At 45.1% G+C, this 17,365-nt stretch overlaps 1 protein-coding gene across 6 annotated transcripts in view; it reads left to right on the top strand.

Annotated features, from left to right (window-relative positions):
• The window catches only part of TBC1D1 (TBC1 domain family member 1), a 272,373-nt gene that overhangs the window by 217,865 nt on the left and 37,143 nt on the right, over positions 1-17,365 (top strand). For 4 of the 6 annotated variants that reach the window (XM_060188218.1, XM_060188220.1, XM_016187994.2 and 1 more), the window contains 2 exons: positions 4,185-4,346; positions 13,027-13,185. In XM_060188218.1, the coding sequence (XP_060044201.1) occupies positions 4,185-4,346; positions 13,027-13,185 (321 nt within the window). Of the gene's footprint in view, positions 1-4,184; positions 4,347-13,026; positions 13,186-17,365 lie in introns of those variants that run through there. The other 2 variants (XM_060188219.1, XM_060188222.1) reach the window with 2 other exon arrangements.

Genomic DNA, 17,365 nt, shown 5'->3' with positions numbered 1-17,365 from the left:
CTCTGTCCTATCTAATATATATATGATGCCGGTGTGTACAATACCTATGTGACTGAGATAAAAATGTTCATTAGTAAGAGCCCTGTCATAGTGGGCTACAGTGGTGAGCAGAACATTCTCATTAATACAGGAACAAGGTGTGCTAAGAACTGACCAAGAAGTGTACTAGGTAATAGAGGGAAAGACATTTCTCCTGATTCTTTTAAAAATTATTTAGAGAGACAGAGAGGAACACTGATTCATGAGCTCAAGACCTCTATACACTCAAAGCATGTGCTCTACCCCAATGAATTTTTCTATTTATTTACTTATTCACCAGCTTTTTTTAATGGAAATCTAATTGCAGCTGGGAGAAGTTCTTGAAATCGATCAAAAGTTTAAAGCTCGACTTGCTTGCTTTTTGGTGAGGTTCTTCCTAACCTAAAGTCGACCTTTCCTAGCTTTTGAATATATGGATCCCATTTTGATTGTTATCCTGGAGCCGTCATCTCTGAGAAAAAACTGAAGCGTGTTGTGTACATTTACCTCTCTCCACTGTAGACAGTTGGAAGCTGAGTTGTTATTTCCCCAGAGCCAAACTGCTCGTTTACAGTATTATCAGGCCTAAAACGTATCACCTCTGTCCCAGTCCAGCAGTGTTCTGCTGTTCCCCCTCCTTCTGCGAAGCTGTTTCCTCTCTTAATAAATGGAGATGCAGCCAGCAGGAGGCAGTTCAGTACAACCATGGTGTCTGGTCTGCACGTTATAGCTCATCAACCAGATTCGTATAATTCAGCTTTGCATATTTAAGTGAGATGAAAATTTTACAGATATTGCATCTGCCTAACGATGTGATAACACATTAAGTTTTCCATTGTAATTGAAAGTGCTTTAATTCAAAAGAACTTGTTCCCAGATTAAATACTATTTACATGGTGGTTGTAAAATTCTATTTAGCAGAGTTCATTTGTCCTAACAGCTTTACAAGTCTGGGTATTATTTAATTGCTCCCAGTTGTACAGACTACCTGTTTCTTAGCCATCTCTTTCTATTTATTTATTTTTCACTATTGTTACCTGGGTGATCATTGGGGCTCCAATGGCTGCACCATGAATCTACTGCTCCCAGCACCTTTTTTAAATCCCCTTTTATTTGATAGGGCAGGGAGAAATTGACATGGGAAGGAGATAGATAGGGTGTGGGAGAGAAACAGAGACACCTGCAGCCCTGTTTCACTGCTTATGAAGCTTTCCCCCTACAGGTGGGGACCAGGGACTTGAACCCAGGACCTTGACATGATAACATTTGCACTCAGCTGTGTGTGCTGCCACCCAGCCCTCTCTCTCTCTGCACGTTCTAGAGGTGGTTGTTAGGAGAGAGTTTTGTTCCTGATGGCAGTTGCTGAGAGTGGACATGGGGCTGGGCTGCCACAGCTCACTCTGTGCTTAAGTCAAAAGACCAAAGCACTAGTTCAGAGTCGAGGCTTGTTCACACAGCCATGCTAAATCGTGGTCGGTGCTTTAGAAGACTCTTTTGCCAAGTTACATTTGATCGTAATTAATTCTACTGAGTTTCTCTGAGTTGGTAGACCTCTACTTAATATTTTAAACAGTCTGATTCAGGCCTCTACCATCTTCCTTGGTTGGTAAGGCATCTTGGAGGACACTGGCATTTGGCAGCCATGTTGTCAGGAGATAGCAAATTATTAAGTCTTTGCAGTGGAATCTTCTGACCTGTCTGTGTTATCTAGACCAAGCAGGTTCTTCCTGGTGCCTACTGGGTTCTTGGTGTAGCTAGATGCATTCACAGCAGAGTCATTCCTCTGTCAGGGAAATGGGTGCCAGCTATTTGCAGTCACTGTGAGCAATGCTAGTCCTGACCCCACTGTGCCACAAGGGCCAACTCAGTTCTCATGACATCTGTTGTGTTTTTTATGCTGTTAAGTATAATAATGATAGGCTGGGGAGATAGCATAGTGGTGATGCAACAAGGCTCTCATGCCTGAGGTTCTGTCATCCCAGGTTCAATCCCCAGCACCACCATAAGCCAGAGCTGAGCAATGATAAATAAATAAATAAATATAAATAAAGGGCTCTGGAGGAGCGAGGTTCAGGTCCTACACAATGGTAGAGGAGGACCTAGGTGGGGGGGTTAGTGTGTTTTGCAGAAAACTGAGCAATTTTACACATGTACCAACAACTGTATTTACTGTTGACTATAAATAATTAATCCTGCCTTGCAATAAATCACTTAAAAATAAAATAGCATAACATAACATAATAATACTGCTATATGAGAAAAAGAGACTATTTTCATGGCCAGGGTTGAGGAAAACATTATTTTTAGTCAGGGTTGTGAGCTGACTCGAGAAAGCAGACTAACCAAGAGAGAGAGGGTCCTAGCTAGTTGCTTCCATGTCCCCTCAAAGTGGGCTCCAGCTTGTAGCATCATGGAGGCATGGTATCCTCAACAAAGAAAACACAGTGAAACATCATTTAAAATAGCAAAGCATTTGCCTGAACACTAATAGGATTATTATTATTTTTTTAAACAACAGTGCAAGGTGGGTGAAGGACAATGCAATGGAAAAGATAAAAGCCATCAGAAAAAGTGTCTTTTGTTTGTCTTGCAGACATGTGGGCCTAGTTTCTTTCTTTTTTTTTTTTTTTTCATTGAATTTTTTTTTTTAATTTAGTAATGATTGACAAGACTCTAGGATAAGAGGGGTACAATTCCACACAGTTCCCACCACCAGAACTTTGTATCCCATCCCCTCCATTGAAAGCTTTCCTATTTTTTATCCCTCTGGGAGTATGGACCCAGGATCATTATGGGGTGTAGGAGGTCTGGCTTCTGTAATTGCTTCTCTGGGCCTTACATGGGCATTGGCAGGTCAGTCCGTACTCCCAGTCTGTCTCTCTCTTTCCCTGGTGGGGCAGGGCTCTGGGGAGGTGGGGCTCCAGGACACATTAATGGGGTTGTCTGCCCAAGGAAGTCAGGTTGGCATCATGGTAGCATCTGGAACCTGGTGACTGAAAAAGAGTTAAGATATAATGCAGAACAAATTGTTTAAATCATGAACCCTTGATATATTCTTATAAAGATAATATTACAGATATATAGAAAATATAAAGGTGAATATTTGAGGTCTCTGTTTTGGAAAAAGCTAGTAGATCTATTTTCAGTATATTCCAAGGGGTCCATGACTTTACTAGTTTTTGCCTGAGTCTGACAGCTAACATGCAGGTGGACCCAAGGTCTTGTCTGGGGAGATGGTGTTATAGTTGGAAAAAGGACTAGAAAGCTGCATCAAGGAAGAGAGTAGCTCCCAAATATGGGAAAAGTATATAGATACTGTTAACTGTAACCCCCTTTGATGTGATCTGTGGCCCATATTCAGCACAGGAGCCTATGTAACCTCTGCATCCCTGTAGATCTGAGCTCACATTATGTGGTCACACCTAGGAACATTCCAGGCTGCATTGATTTCAAGACCCATCTTCTTTGGGTGGTAGATTATGTTGTTCAACCTCCCTTCAGAGAGAATGGAACAGTGTCTACCATTGTTGATCCACATTGAGGGAAAGGTCCTATAGGGGCCCACAAAGGGGTCCATTATGGTATCCCTGATGGAGGTGACCAATAGCCATGGAGAGAGGGATCTGTTAAGAGGTCTGTGGGCCTAATTTCTTGAAGTGGCAGCCTCAACACAGAGGCTGGCATGTGGGTGGGAAAGAACTAGACAATCACATCATCATGCCACTGTGTCGTCACATGAAAAGGAGAGATTTATTCTGTTCAGCTGGAAGGAACAGAAGCATGAGCCATTATAGAAGGTAGCAAAAGGCAGGCTGGCTCTAAATAAGGTGGAATTTCATTCTTAAGAGTCTCTACTAGTTTAGACAAAGTAATGTTGCTGAGTTCCATCCATGCCAGACTCTAGGAATTACAACCCACAGCTCCTGTCTTTGAAGTGTACACGGCTTAGTAGGGTGGCAGTGGAGACAGAAAGGATGGGACAGATAGGGGACATTTTTTAGCAGTCGAACCAGAGGTAGGTAGGAGAAATCAAAACGTGGGGCAATGCTCAACTGGCTGTGTCTGCTGCAGGGCTCATTGGTGATCTGTGCTGAGCTGTCACCGTGTTGTGAAAGAGTCAACACGTCCCTGTTGTCTTCACTCAATGCTCTCAATGACCGTTTTAGCTTCTGAAAATGATTTGCTGAACAAGCGCCTGAAGCTTGATTATGAAGAGATCACTCCTTGTCTTAAAGAAGTAACTGCAGTATGGGAGAAGATGCTGAGCACTCCAGGAAGATCCAAGATCAAATTTGAAATGGAAAAAATGCATTCAGCGGTCGGGCAGGGTAAGTGTTTCTGGAAGTCAGTCCATTCACCTGCAGTCTTCACTGATGATGGGGAAGGGACATGGGGGGGAGCCCAATTTTAGTGACTCTTGCTCTCCTGTTTATCACTGCCTTGAATCTGTCTCTGGATATCTCACTTGCTAGGAGTCTCGTCACCTTTCGTGAGTTCTCTGAATTAAAATGCTCAGAAGACCAGGAGATAGGAAGCAGATAGAGGAGAACCTAAGGGCTTAGTTAGTTGCCTATAAAGTGGGTTGTGATTTGACAATTATACTCTGAGCTAAATAATAAACTGAAAAGTGAATTGTGTCAACTTCTCTCTGAGCACAGACTTCAGACAGGAAGGCCAAGATTTGATTCAGCTTTTCCAGTCTGCAGTGTGACCTTAGGCTAATGACTTAACCTGTCTGAGTCCCACTGTCCACCTAGGGTAGATGTGAATAATGCCACTGGTGTTGTGAGTGAACAAGATGGTTTCTAGGACATAGTGCCTGTGCCTGCTCTGCTGAAAGGCCCTGGAGAGCAGGCAGTTTTTGCTTGTTTTTGCTGTGTGATCTGCAGAGCACATGCCAGTTCCTGGCTCAAGGTAAGTACAATATTGGAGACTAGGCATTAGGAAACTTTCCCAGAAACTGACTGGAAAAGACTGACCTTAGGAAAAGTCTGCACCTTACCGTGCAGTTATCCAGGTGTGAACCCTGGCCCCACACCAGAGCACCATGGCATAGATGGTCATGGATGGTGGGGTGGTACTATGGTCACGCTCTGTCTCTGAAATAAAAAAGAGAGAAGCCAGCCTGGGAGCAGAGGAATCATGTGTGTAAGAGGCCCCAATGCCACAGAGGGTAGACAAACAAACAGAAACTTTTCCAGCAGTTTGATAGTGATCTTGACTTTTAAAAATGTAAGCTTGAGGGAATTGTGTGAAGTTGTATGCCTCTCATCCTATGGTTTAGTCAATGTTTCCTTTTTATAAATAAAAAATTAAAAAAACATTTAAGCTTGGGGAGACAGCATAATGGTTATGAAAAACACTTTCATACCTAAAGCTCTAAGGTAGCAGGTTCAATCCCCAGCACCACTATAAGCATTGGATCGACCTTCCCGTGGTGCATCCCGTGAGTACCCATTCATTGGGGAAACTAACGATCCTTCCTAGCTGACTGAATCCACATGGATCCCAGTCACTTTCAAAGCCAGCAACAAGCAGCTCCTGACAGCTTTCAAGCTGTTGGTCCTGCTCTTCGAGTCCTCCAACTTAATGTTGAGGGGCTGTCCTTCGCCAAACGCGTTATCTTCGCCCACCCTGTTCAACGCTTGACGTCTCGTCATCCAATCTGGTCTCCTACGCCTACACTGAACTTCTCTGTTCCAGACTCTTGGAAACAGAGTTGGCAGTCAGCTGAGGTAAAGAACAAACACCTCATCACAGACCCCTGCAAGCGTCAACCCGGCTTTGACCTAGCACGTTATGATTGGGCCCTCCTCAATTGCTATCGAACAGGCCATGGCCGGTGCGCCGCTATGTTCCACCGCTGGGGAGCCAGAGACGACCCGAACTGCCCCTGCGGCTCCAGACAGACTATGACCCACATAGTCAACGACTGCCACCTCTCCAGATTGAAAGGAGGTCTCGAAACTTTACATCAGGCTCAACCTGACGCTGTTGACTGGCTACAGAAGAAGGGCAAATGCTAGAAGAAGAACCATAAGCTAGAGTAGTGCAGTGCTCTGATTTCTCTCTGCATCATACTCTATCCCTCTCTTTAGATAAAATGTAAACAAATATAGACTTGTAGTTTATTAGGCCTCCCCCCACTTCCCCCGCCCCCCGCCAATTCATATTTACCTTATTATTTTCCTCAAAGCATCAATCTACTATGGATTGGGAAATTAAAGAAAAAAAGCCTCCCCTTCCCCCCTTAACCAGAGCACTGCTTAACTCTGGATTATGGTGGTGACAGGGATTGAACCTGGGACCTCAGAATTTCAGGAATGAAAGTCTGTCACATAGACCACTGTGCTGCCACCTGGGTCGTAGAAAACAAATTTCAGCACAGATAGTTGGAGTTTGAGAAGCACCATCTCCTAGTGTAACTTCCATGATTATTAGTGTTGAAATAAAACAACCAGAGAGTCGAGAAGTAGTGCAGCGGGTTAAGCGCACGTGGTGCAAAGCGTAAGGACAGGTATAAGAATCCCAGTTCGAGCCCTGGCTCCCCACTTGCAGGGGAATTGCTTCACAAGTGGTGAAGCAGGTCTGCAGGTGACTATCTTTCTCTCCCCATCTCTGTCTTCCCCTCCTCTCTCCATTTCTCTCTGTCCTATCCAACAATGACATCAATAACAACAATAATAAGTACAACAATAAAACAAGGACAACAAGAGGAAATAAATAAATAAATAGAAAGAAAGGAAGAAAGAAAGGAAACAACCAGCTTCTTTCAAAATGCACAAGTATGCCTGCTGGCGAAATTGGAAGCTTCCTGAGTCTGAGTTAATTTGGTGGGACTGAATTGTGATTGATAAAGTCATGAGTAATCAGATGTTTAGAATTTAAGAGTTGGGGGCCATGTGGTGGTGCACCAGGTTAAGTGCATATAGTACGATGCACAAGGATCCTGGCTCGAGCCCTCAGTTCCCCACCTGCATGGAGGTCACTTCACAAAGCAGGTCTGCAGGTGTCTGTCTTCCCTCTCCCTCTCTCTATCTTCCCCTCCTCTCTCAGTTTCTTTCTGTCCTATCCTATAAAGTAGAACAAATGGCCGCCAGGAGCCATGGATTTGTAGTGCTGGCACAAAGCCCTATTGATAACACTGGAGGCAAAAAAAAAAAGAGTTGCAGATCCATGTAAATCTTAGTTTTCTGACTGTCTCAGGTATTCCATAGAAGAAGTTACATCTTCAGTATTTATCTCCGAGAGGAAGTACTCCCACGCCCCACCCGTCTCTGGGCTCTTAGTTATTATTTCACCCTTATCTGAGTTTTGACACTGCACCCTAGTAATGATATGGACTTACTGCTGTTCACAATTATTTTTCTTTCAGTGGTGAGGGAAGGCTGGTTCTAGAGCAACTGACAGTGGGCCCAGTGTCACAGAGCCTTTCAGTCCCATCTGTGATTAAATATGCCTCAGAAAGAGGACTGTTCTCAGAACAACCAGAGAGATGGTAACTGGTGAGGACTCATATTCTGAACCAGCCAGCAGCTCCCAGCTCAGCCTGTACAGTAGTCTCTGGCTGCTAGAATGAAAGGTGTGGACCAAATCGAGGACCTCAGAGCTCCCTACTAGTTCTCACAGAGTCTCATGTCTACAGTGGCTGCTGGAGGCTTACCATTGCACTAGATAGCCTCAGCTTTGCTGTTTTAACATAAGAGAAAAGAATGAGTTCTTTTTTCCTTTTTCACGGTTGACTAGATGATGATGTCCTTCAGATGACTTTGCTTCTACACAAGGCAATTCTTATGAGCTGTGACAGCTAGTCCAAATATTTAGATTCTTTAAAGCCTGGCACTAGGGTGGCCCCCTTGCATTTTAGTAAGGGAATAAACAGAAATACTCCAGGCACCTGGAATCCATGTAGGGAAGTTGGGAAGTGACTAGACAACGTCTGTACAGAGTTGAGTCAGGGCCGACCTGGCATTTCCTCACATATCCCGACATTCTATATCAGTGTCTATAACAGGAACTTTGACTCTTAACAGTAAACGAGGTTTGCCAGTTATTCAGCTGGTTTCAACACATGAGATGTAATGGGTCCAAACAGACAACCACAGTCCTTCCGGTAGCTCAGAGTTAAAAGTGAGATCAGATCAAAACTACACTGTTGACCTTTCAGGTGAGAACTGTCACTTCAGAGCCCTCAGAGAGAAGACAGTCCTCATGCAGGTACTAATGTCTCTCCTATTAATGACTGAAAGACAGGAAAGTGGCAGAAATGAAAGGACCTACAAGCTTACAGTGTGCAAGGACCTGGGTTCGAGCCCCCAGTTCCCGTCTACAGGGGAAAAGTTTTGTGAGTGGTGAAGCAGTGTTGCAGGTATCTCTTTTCTTCTCTGTCTCTCCCCCCCTATATTTATGGCTATCTCTATCCAATAAATAAAGAAAATTTAAAAACAAAACAAACAACACAAATCAGGACATTTGACGCGTCAGGGAAATAGCTCAGTGTTAGAGCAGAGGGTTTGTATGCCTGAGGCCCCAGGTTCAAATCCCCATCACTACCACATGCCAAAGTCAAGTGGTGCTCTGGTCTTTCTCTCCTAGAAAATTAAATCTTTTTTAAAAAAAAAAAAACGTGTTTGGCATATGGATGAGATGAAACTCTACTTACCTTTGGCCTACCAGTATACCATTTATGGGAACCCTTTCTAGAAATTAATCAGTCAGAAACAATGCTTATTATCACATTGTTTGGTAGCCAAAAACAAAACAAAACCAAAAAGTTCAACCATGTGATTATCCCATGTCATATTCCTTGGAAATGATTATAGTAGATTAGAATTTACTAATGTAGACGCTGCCTGGGGAAGTTTAGAAATGCACCACCTGTATGTACTCAAGCCTATACATTGCTGCTTGCTTACCAGCTTACATCTAGAAAAACATCCTGACATGTTTACTGACACTGGACTGAGAGGCAGGATGACCATACACCCTGCTTCATCCGGAATGGAAAGCTTTCCATTTTGTTGTGTGAATTACATGTTCATTCTAGTTATGGGTGATTTTCCACTTTCTTCTAGTGTGTGTGTGTGTGTGTGTGTGTGTGTGGTGTGTGTGTTTTAAATTTGTTCTCTTTCTTTAAATTGTGAGCATATCTGCTGGTCTGCAGACCATGGCTAGGTATCTCTCTTCAGCTACGAGCAGAGTCAAAACCAAAAGTGGGTGTTTGAGGCCATTCATGGAAAAAATACTGACTCATAGTCCGGGAGGTGGCACAGTGGATAAGGCATTGGACTCTCAAGCATGAGGTCCTGAGTTTGATCCCCGGCAGCACATGTACCAGAGTGATGTCTGGTTCTTTCTCTCTCCTGTTATTTCTCATGAATAAATAAATAAAATCTTTTTTAAAAAATGACTCTGATGTGCATGACCCTTTGTTTTCAAATTATAAAATTTGAGCTTTCTCCTCAGTACCAGAATATGTGGTACTCTGACACAACCATTGTTCTTTACTTTAACAAAAAGAAAGTCAAGATCTGATAAGATAATAGGAATGATTTAGTTATAAGAGGAAATCGGTCATCTCATAATGTGGAAAAAAATTCCCAGCCTAAAAAAAAATATCTTGTGAAAAACCCCACAATAAATCATTTAACACACTTACTGTTTTCAGGACACATTTACTTCTCATCAGGGTTTGAAGTATCGGGTGTGTGTGTGTGTGTGTGTGTGTGTTTGTGTGTGTACACACAAGCTAAAGATCTCTCTTTAGCCAGGAGTAGTAAGAAGGAAAGCAGGGATGGAATAATAGAAAAAGGCAGAGGTCCAAGTATAGTAGTTTCCTTTTGCTTCCATAACATAAAACTGGTTGCTGAGACAGCAGACACTTCCCTGTCATGGCTCCGAAGGCCAGAACTCTGAAATCAAGGTGTTGGCATAGCTGTCCTTGCCTTCTTCCAGCTCCTGGTGGCTATGGGCATTCCTCATCTGGTGGCTGCCCTTCCTCCCATCTTAGCATCCTTGATCACAGAGGGCTTCTCTTCCCCTTCATTCTCCTCTGTGTGTCTTTTTTTTTTTTAATTTTTTAATTTTATTTATTTTGGGTAGAAACAGAAATTGAGAAGGAAGAGGAGACAGCTATAGAGAAAGAGACAGGTATAGAGAAAGCACTGCTTCCCTACTTGTGAAGCTTCCCCCCTGCATGTGGGAACTACAGGCTGAAGCAGGTTCTTGCACGTGGTAGTGTATGCGCTCAACCAGGTTCACCACTGCCCACCGCCCCACCCCCCCTTTATAAAGACTTTTTTTTTTACTGGATATAGAGCCCATCTATGTAGTTTGGGTCTCATTTCAGAAGCTCAGTAAAGCAGCATTTACAGGTTCCAGGGACTAAGACATGGACATATGTTCTGAGGGCCACCAAACAGTCCACACTGCACAGTGTGGTCAGGTTAATGCTGAGGTGAACATTTATAGAAGGTGTAAGATGACATCACATCTAAGTGTGTCCTGTTTTTCTCTCACATTGTAAGGAAAAACCAAATTACTCACTACACCATAAGGATTCCTGAGAAGAGGCTGAATGATGTTTGCTATTTTCTACATGAATGAGACCAGCTCCTCTCTGGTTCAGATCCACAAGCAACAATTTTACTGTTGGTTGCCAACTCCTCACCTGAGATGCAGCTTGTCTGACAGTGGCCCACAGGGAGGATATTAAAGGATATGATGTTCACTAAGTTGACCCTGGCCAACAATGTGACAGCAGGCAAGGGACCTTTTTCCATTGGCCACTGCTGTCTCACCTGCACTGTGAGAACCGCCACCATATTTCCCTTCCAGCTTGTGGGAGAACATGAAGAGCTTAGAATCAGGACAACTCAGCTCACTAGAGTCATTGTAAATGTCACTTGAGTCCCCAAGTGACAGGGATGTGTGTTCAGGCTGGTCACATTGTTTTCTGGATAGGCAGAAAGATCAGCCCCTAGGTCGAGGTCTCTTTGTGCCTGCTGCATGCTTCTCAGAGATGAGAGAGATTTGGAGTCTTATTCTGCAGGCCTCTTGCTCTCCCTGTTTCCACATTTGGATCTTGAGGAAGCTGAGTAACAATAATAATAATAATAATAATAATAATAATAAAGTCTCAGAAGTCACTTTTTCCAAAATGAATTGACCTAGTGGCCAGAAAGGTAGTACAGTGTGACTGCAGCTCTGGGCTTAAAGGCACGAGGTTCGGAGTTCAAGCCTTGGCATCACATGGGCCAGTGTGATGCTCTGGTTCTCTGTTTCTGTTTCTCTTTCTCATGTTGTAAAGAAATAAATAATAATTGCTACGTTTAAAATTACCACCAGTGTTGTCACTGGGATTTGGTGCCTGTGAGACAAATGCAGCACTCCCACAACTCATTTTTTCCTTTTCTTTTTCCTTTTCTTTTCCTTTTCTTCTTACTTGGTAGGAAACAGGGAGATAGGTAGATAGACAGACAGACAGACAGATAGCTGTAGCACTGCTTCACCACTTATGAAGCTTTCCCCCTGCAGGTGAGGATAGGAGGCTTGAACCTGCATCCTTGTGCATGGCAATGTGTATGTTTTACCAGGTGCCCCACCTCCCAGGCCACATAAATTAGTTTTTAAATAAGTTCTAAATATTTATTTATTTAATAGGGCAGAAAAGAGACTGGGGGCTTGAACCCAGGTCTTTGCTCATGGTAACATGTGAACTTAACCGGTGTGCCATCCCCTGGTCCTAACTCTTTTTTTTTTTTAACCAGAGCACTGTTCAGGTTTATGGTGGTGCAGGGGATTGAACCTGGGACTTTGGAGCCTCAGGCATGAGAGTCTCTTTGCATAACCATTATGCTATCTACCCTCTACCTCCAGCTTTCTACTAGAGATATTTACCCTGAATAAAGTAATGGATTTCAAGAAAAGTAATCATTCTAGACCTCTTAAGTCATTTTGAGTATTCAAATTAGTTGCACTTAAAACCTGAACTGTATTTAAGAGTCTCTGGGAGCCTTTCTTTCATTTCAGATCACTGTTGAAACCTCTTCTTGATATGTTTGTGTCACAGGCCCCTGGCCAGCCTCTGGGCCCTTCCTCCAGCCCCCTGCTCCCTTGCAGAAAGATGTCTCAGCAGTGTTACAGAGTCTCAGTTGGGGTTAAGCTACACTGTCTCTCCAGCTCAGAAACATCCCGTGGTTCCCTAGGGCTACCAGACAAAGTTCAGGCTTCTCACCTTCCATTTTTGTCCCTTGTAGGACTGGAACCCTGTAGTTGGGGCAGTGGGGCCCTCACAGTTCTGCCCTCTGATCTGTCTTCCCTCCTCCTTAGCCCCACTTTCCAGGCCTGGCACTAGTAAAGGCTCTAGAACAACATAGAGCTCCTTTTTCTAAACCCCCCACTCTGGTTCTGACCCTTTGACGAGCTCTCATTCCATACTGTCGTTTGACATGCGTCGTCCTGGTTCCCTCGAGTGTGGCTGATGGGTAGCAGAGAGGGGCTAGACCATCCATCACTTCACCTCCTGCAGGGTCTAACTCAGTCTCAACAGTATAAGCTGGAAGGTGAAAAGGAAGCAGAAGAAGGTCGGGGAAATGAGGGAAGACGTGGTAGGCGGGCTGTGGAAGGAGGGGAATAGATATGATGAAACTTTAGCCTTCTCCAGTTCTCTGTTAACTCATAATGGAACCCAAATGGAAACCAATGGGATGAAACATGACTCGTTTAAATCTTTTTTGTTTTTAATTTTTACTTATTTATTATTGAATACAGTAGAGAAATTGAGACAGGTGGAGGACGTAGAGAGGGAGAGAGACAGAGACACCTGCAACCCTACTTCACCATTCATGAAGCTTTCCTTCTGCAGGTGGGGACCAGGGCCTTGAACCTGGGTCCTTGCACACTGTAATGTGTGGGCTTAACCAGGTGTGCTACTGCCTGGTCCCCCTGACTTGTTTCTGTTAAGCTGTAGCCTGTGTGTTTAGTCTCTGTATCCTTCCCTGTCTGAAGGTGTGCCGCGTCACCACCGAGGTGAGATCTGGAAGTTCCTGGCAGAGCAATACCACCTGAGACACCAGTTTCCCAATAAGCAGCAGCCAAAGGACACGCCGTACAAAGAACTCTTAAAGCAGCTCACCTCCCAGCAGCACGCAATTCTCATTGACCTGGGTAAGTACGCAGCCAATTCAACAGGATGTTTCACCCACATGAAGGATGCGAATAGTCTGTCCAGGTTATTTATGTTCAACAACCAAAGCTGACTCTTGAGACTTGAAATTTGAAAAGCCCTATAGTGAGTGATCCCAGATGTCTTCCTGGCCTCTCTCTCCCTCTCTCTTTCTCTCTCTCTCTCTCCTTCCCTCCCCTTCCCTCTCCTCTTTCTTTTAAATCATTTTTTATTATTGATATACTTATTTTGATAAGACAGAAATTCAAAGAGGAGGGGGAGATAGAGATAAAAAGAGACACCTGCAGACCTGCTTCACTGCTTATGAAGCTTACCCACTGCTGGTGGGGGCTGGGGATTTGAACCCATGTCCTTGCACACTGTAATGTGTGCACTCAGCCAGATGTGCCACCACCCAGCCTTCTCTGATCTCTCTTTCCACCAGGCAGCCAGAACTTTGCTCCTCACACAGGTCACAAAGCCTCTGATTCTGACCTGGGCCCCAGTCCAGTAATTCAAATATTGATAGGCTGGGTAGTTGACCAAAGGAGCATCCAGGAAGATAACATAAGCGTCAAAACAGAAGCTCGGGTTAATCGTAGGAACCACTCCCCTACCTATGGCTGTTACAAGCAAGATTTATGCGAAAAGCAGTTTGTGTGTATGCCTCTGGCCATGTGGAAACCCTGGTCTTTCCAACAGCTTAAAAAGCTCTGTGAAGAGAATCACTTCTCAGATTCACTTGCAGTTGTTGGAGTGAAGAGCTTGTGGAGTCAGCATGTGATTGTGGTGTCTGAAAGAGCCTTCTCTGGCTTGTCAGTGGCCCTTCCTGGGGAGGAGGTGGGGCACATCCCCTTCTGCCTGCCACTAGAGGGCTCCCCAGAGCCCATTGGTGCTTGAGGGCCCTGCAGGCAGCAGTTGGAGTAGATCCCAGTCATATGAGCTAGACCAGCCAGTGTCCAGTCTTTTCTGTTCAGTTGACAGCAGATTGTGAGAGCCGATTTTATTAGAGGTGCCCTTTAAGGCCAAGCTTATATGTCATCCCTGAGAAACTGTCCTCATTTGGGTTCATGTGCCACCCTCAGACTGGATTAGGTGCCTGTATGAAATCTTTCTGTGCCGTGTCATACACCCCACCCATGATACTTAGCACATCTATCACTATTATTACTACTGCCAATATTTCAAGCTAAGACGTCATTTTACTAAGGCCACATGTTGTATACGGTTCCTTAAACCGCTTTCTTTGATCTTTACCAGCATATTTGGGAGTGATTGTTCTATCCCTGCTTAGAGTTGAGAAAACTAACACACAGAGAGGTTAAGTGACTTACTGAAAGTAACACAGCCAATGCACTACTGGGAGCACTGTGACTCCGCAGCCCAGCCCTGCCCCCTGACTGTCCTTGCATATGGCAATGGCTTTAATTGCTGTCCTCCCCTATAGGGTGTTATCTTTTGCTGACAGAACTGGCACAGTTGTGCCACTGAACCCTAGCTCCTAGGACATGGCCTGTTACACAGTAGATGCTCAGTCAATATTGTGACATGTTGAACATGAGGCCCTGAACTAGCACTCCAATCTCACATGAACTCACAGCACCCCTAGGAATTTGGCTCTGTGTCCTCTTTAAGACACAAGGAAATTGAGGCACAAAGAGGTCAAGTGTCAGCCACAGTCACACAGGTGATCAGTGGGACATGTTAAGGCCTCTCCCCCATCAAGACCCGATGAGCCTGGAAGCCCCACGTGTCCCCATGGAGGTCCTCTGGGTGAGGGGTGGTGCTGGCTGGCCCTGGCCACACCTTGGGCACAGAGCCTGGGGCATAGAGCCACAGCCCATTTGGCCCACTGACCCCACGCAGAGCAGCTCTGTGAATTGGCAGTAGCTGTGTGTGCTGGTGTGATGACTAACAGAAGAAATGACTTCATGTTCCTATCATGGGAGGTGAAGTATAAAGTGTGGAGTAGGAGGTGGGGGGTGGGGTGGGGAGTGGGGTGGAATGCAGATAATTTCTTTGTTCTGCTCCCCCTTCTAAGCTCCCCTTAAGCCTCCCTCTCACCCCTCCCCGGAGCAGGCCCAGCCCTCTGTCTCCTGGTACTGGGCTGTAATTATCTCTTCTCTGCAGAGAAGGAAGCAGCCAGAGCAGCACAAGGGTCTAGGTAGGGGTGGGGGTGAGGCTACTGGGTGGGGAGCTGGGTCTTTCCTTCCCAGAGGCTCTCAGCCTTTCTTCCAGTTGGCTGGGGTCTGTGTGAACCGAAAGGCAGCCTTTTTTTGTTTCCTGGCAGGGCCAAACAACAGTCGGGTCTCCTTTGCCCCTGCCCATCTCCCACCCTCCCCTTCCTGCACCCCCAAGCACCACCTGCAGCCTCTCCCCCACCCCTCCCAGTTGTGTTGGCCTCCTGGCTCCACCTCACTTGTTTCCCAGGCCAGGCGTGGCCTCCACTCTGGATGCCCTCTGAATACCCCCAAGGCCTGAAAGAACCTATTCTAAGAATACGCTTCCCAAGTAGCCTCGGTGTTCCTCTCCAGGCTTCAGCCAGCATCACCCTGCCCTTCCCCTATGAACTTGTGTGTGGGCCCAGACCCAGGAGAGAATTTGAGGTCCCCTGCCTGCCTGGCTCCAGCTCTGCTTGGTCAGGTGGAGAGGGCACCCCCCACTCTGCCCCCAGAAATTGCTGCAGATTTTTTACTGTTACTTCCCTCACTTCTCACCATGGGGCGGCATTTGCCTACGCAGATGTTTAGTCTGTACTTGCTCTTAGTCTGCACTAACTTGAGGCCCAGCAGTGGTGTGCAGGGCTGAGCAGAAGCTGATGGTAAATTCAATCCTTCCTTTTCTTTTAATATCTTATTAGTGATTTAATACTAACTTGTAAAATTATAAGCTAACAGGGGTATAATTCCACACCTTTCCCACCACCAGAATTCTGTGTCCTTTTCCCTCCTTTGGAAACTGCATTAGTTCTTCCAAGATCACAGATATGGGTTGACTATTATTTCTATAATTATCTATATTTGCCCATTTTTGTGTATGGTTCTGTCTTCTCTGTTGAAGTCACACCTGCTACTTCTGAGTGTCCTTCTTTTCTTTTCTTTCTTTTTTTTTTTCCCCTCTTATTCTCTCTCTGGGTCCTGATGGAATTGAAGTTCAGAGCCCTCTGGTCATCTTCCCTAACACTGACCCCTCTGGGAGTATGGACCAAAATTTTTTTTACGGGGCTGTAGAAGGTGGAAGGTCTGGCTTCTATAATTACTTCTCCAACTGGACATGGGTGTTTGCAGGTCAGTCCATACTCCCAGCCTGTTTGTATCTTCCACTAGTCGGGTAGGGGTCTGAGGAGATGAGGTTCCAGAACGTGTTGGTGAGGTCATCTGCCCTGGGAGTTCAGGATGAAGTCATGGTAGCATCTGCAACTTGGTGGCTAAAAGGCAGTAAGAAACAAAGAATCAGTCTTTTCTTAAACAGTACTATCCATCGCTGGCCAGAAAAACAGAATAGGGGATAGGTGTGGTGCACCCGGTAAAGTGAACATGTTATGGGCAAGGTGCTGGGTTCAAGTTGTGGATGGGAAGATTCTTGAGCAGTGGAGCACTGCTGTAGGTGTTTCTCTTTTTCTTTATCTGTCTCTCACACTCTGTTAAAAAAAAAAAAAGATGGGGCGGGGTGGTGGCACACCTGGTTGAGCACACATGTTACAGTGCACAAGGACCCAAGTTTGAGCCCTTGGTCCCCACCTGCAGGGGGAAAGCTTCCTGAGTGGTGAAGCAGGGCTGCAGGTGTCTCTCTGTCTATCACCCCCTTCCCTCTCAATTTCTGGCTATCTCTATCCAATATATAAATAAAGATAATAAAAACATTTTTAAAAGATTTTATTTATTTATTTATTAATGAGAAAGTTAGGAGAGAGAGAAAGAACCAAACATCACTCTGGTACATGTGCTGCCGGGGATTGAACTCAGGACCTCATGCTTGAGAGTACAGTGCTTTATTCACTGTGCTACCTCACGGCCCACATAAAAAAATTGGGGGGGGGGCCAGGTGGTGGTGCACCTGGTTAAGCGCAAACATTACAGTGCACAAGGTCCCACGGTCAAGCCCCTGATCCCCACCTGTAGGGGAAAAGCTTCACAAGTGGTGAAGTAGGTCGCAGATGTCTCTCTGTCTTCCTCTCCCTCT

Source organism: Erinaceus europaeus, chromosome 3, assembly GCF_950295315.1.
Source record: "Erinaceus europaeus chromosome 3, mEriEur2.1, whole genome shotgun sequence".
Taxonomy (NCBI): Eukaryota; Metazoa; Chordata; class Mammalia; order Eulipotyphla; family Erinaceidae; genus Erinaceus; species Erinaceus europaeus.
This window is presented reverse-complemented; position numbering and strand designations above follow the sequence as displayed.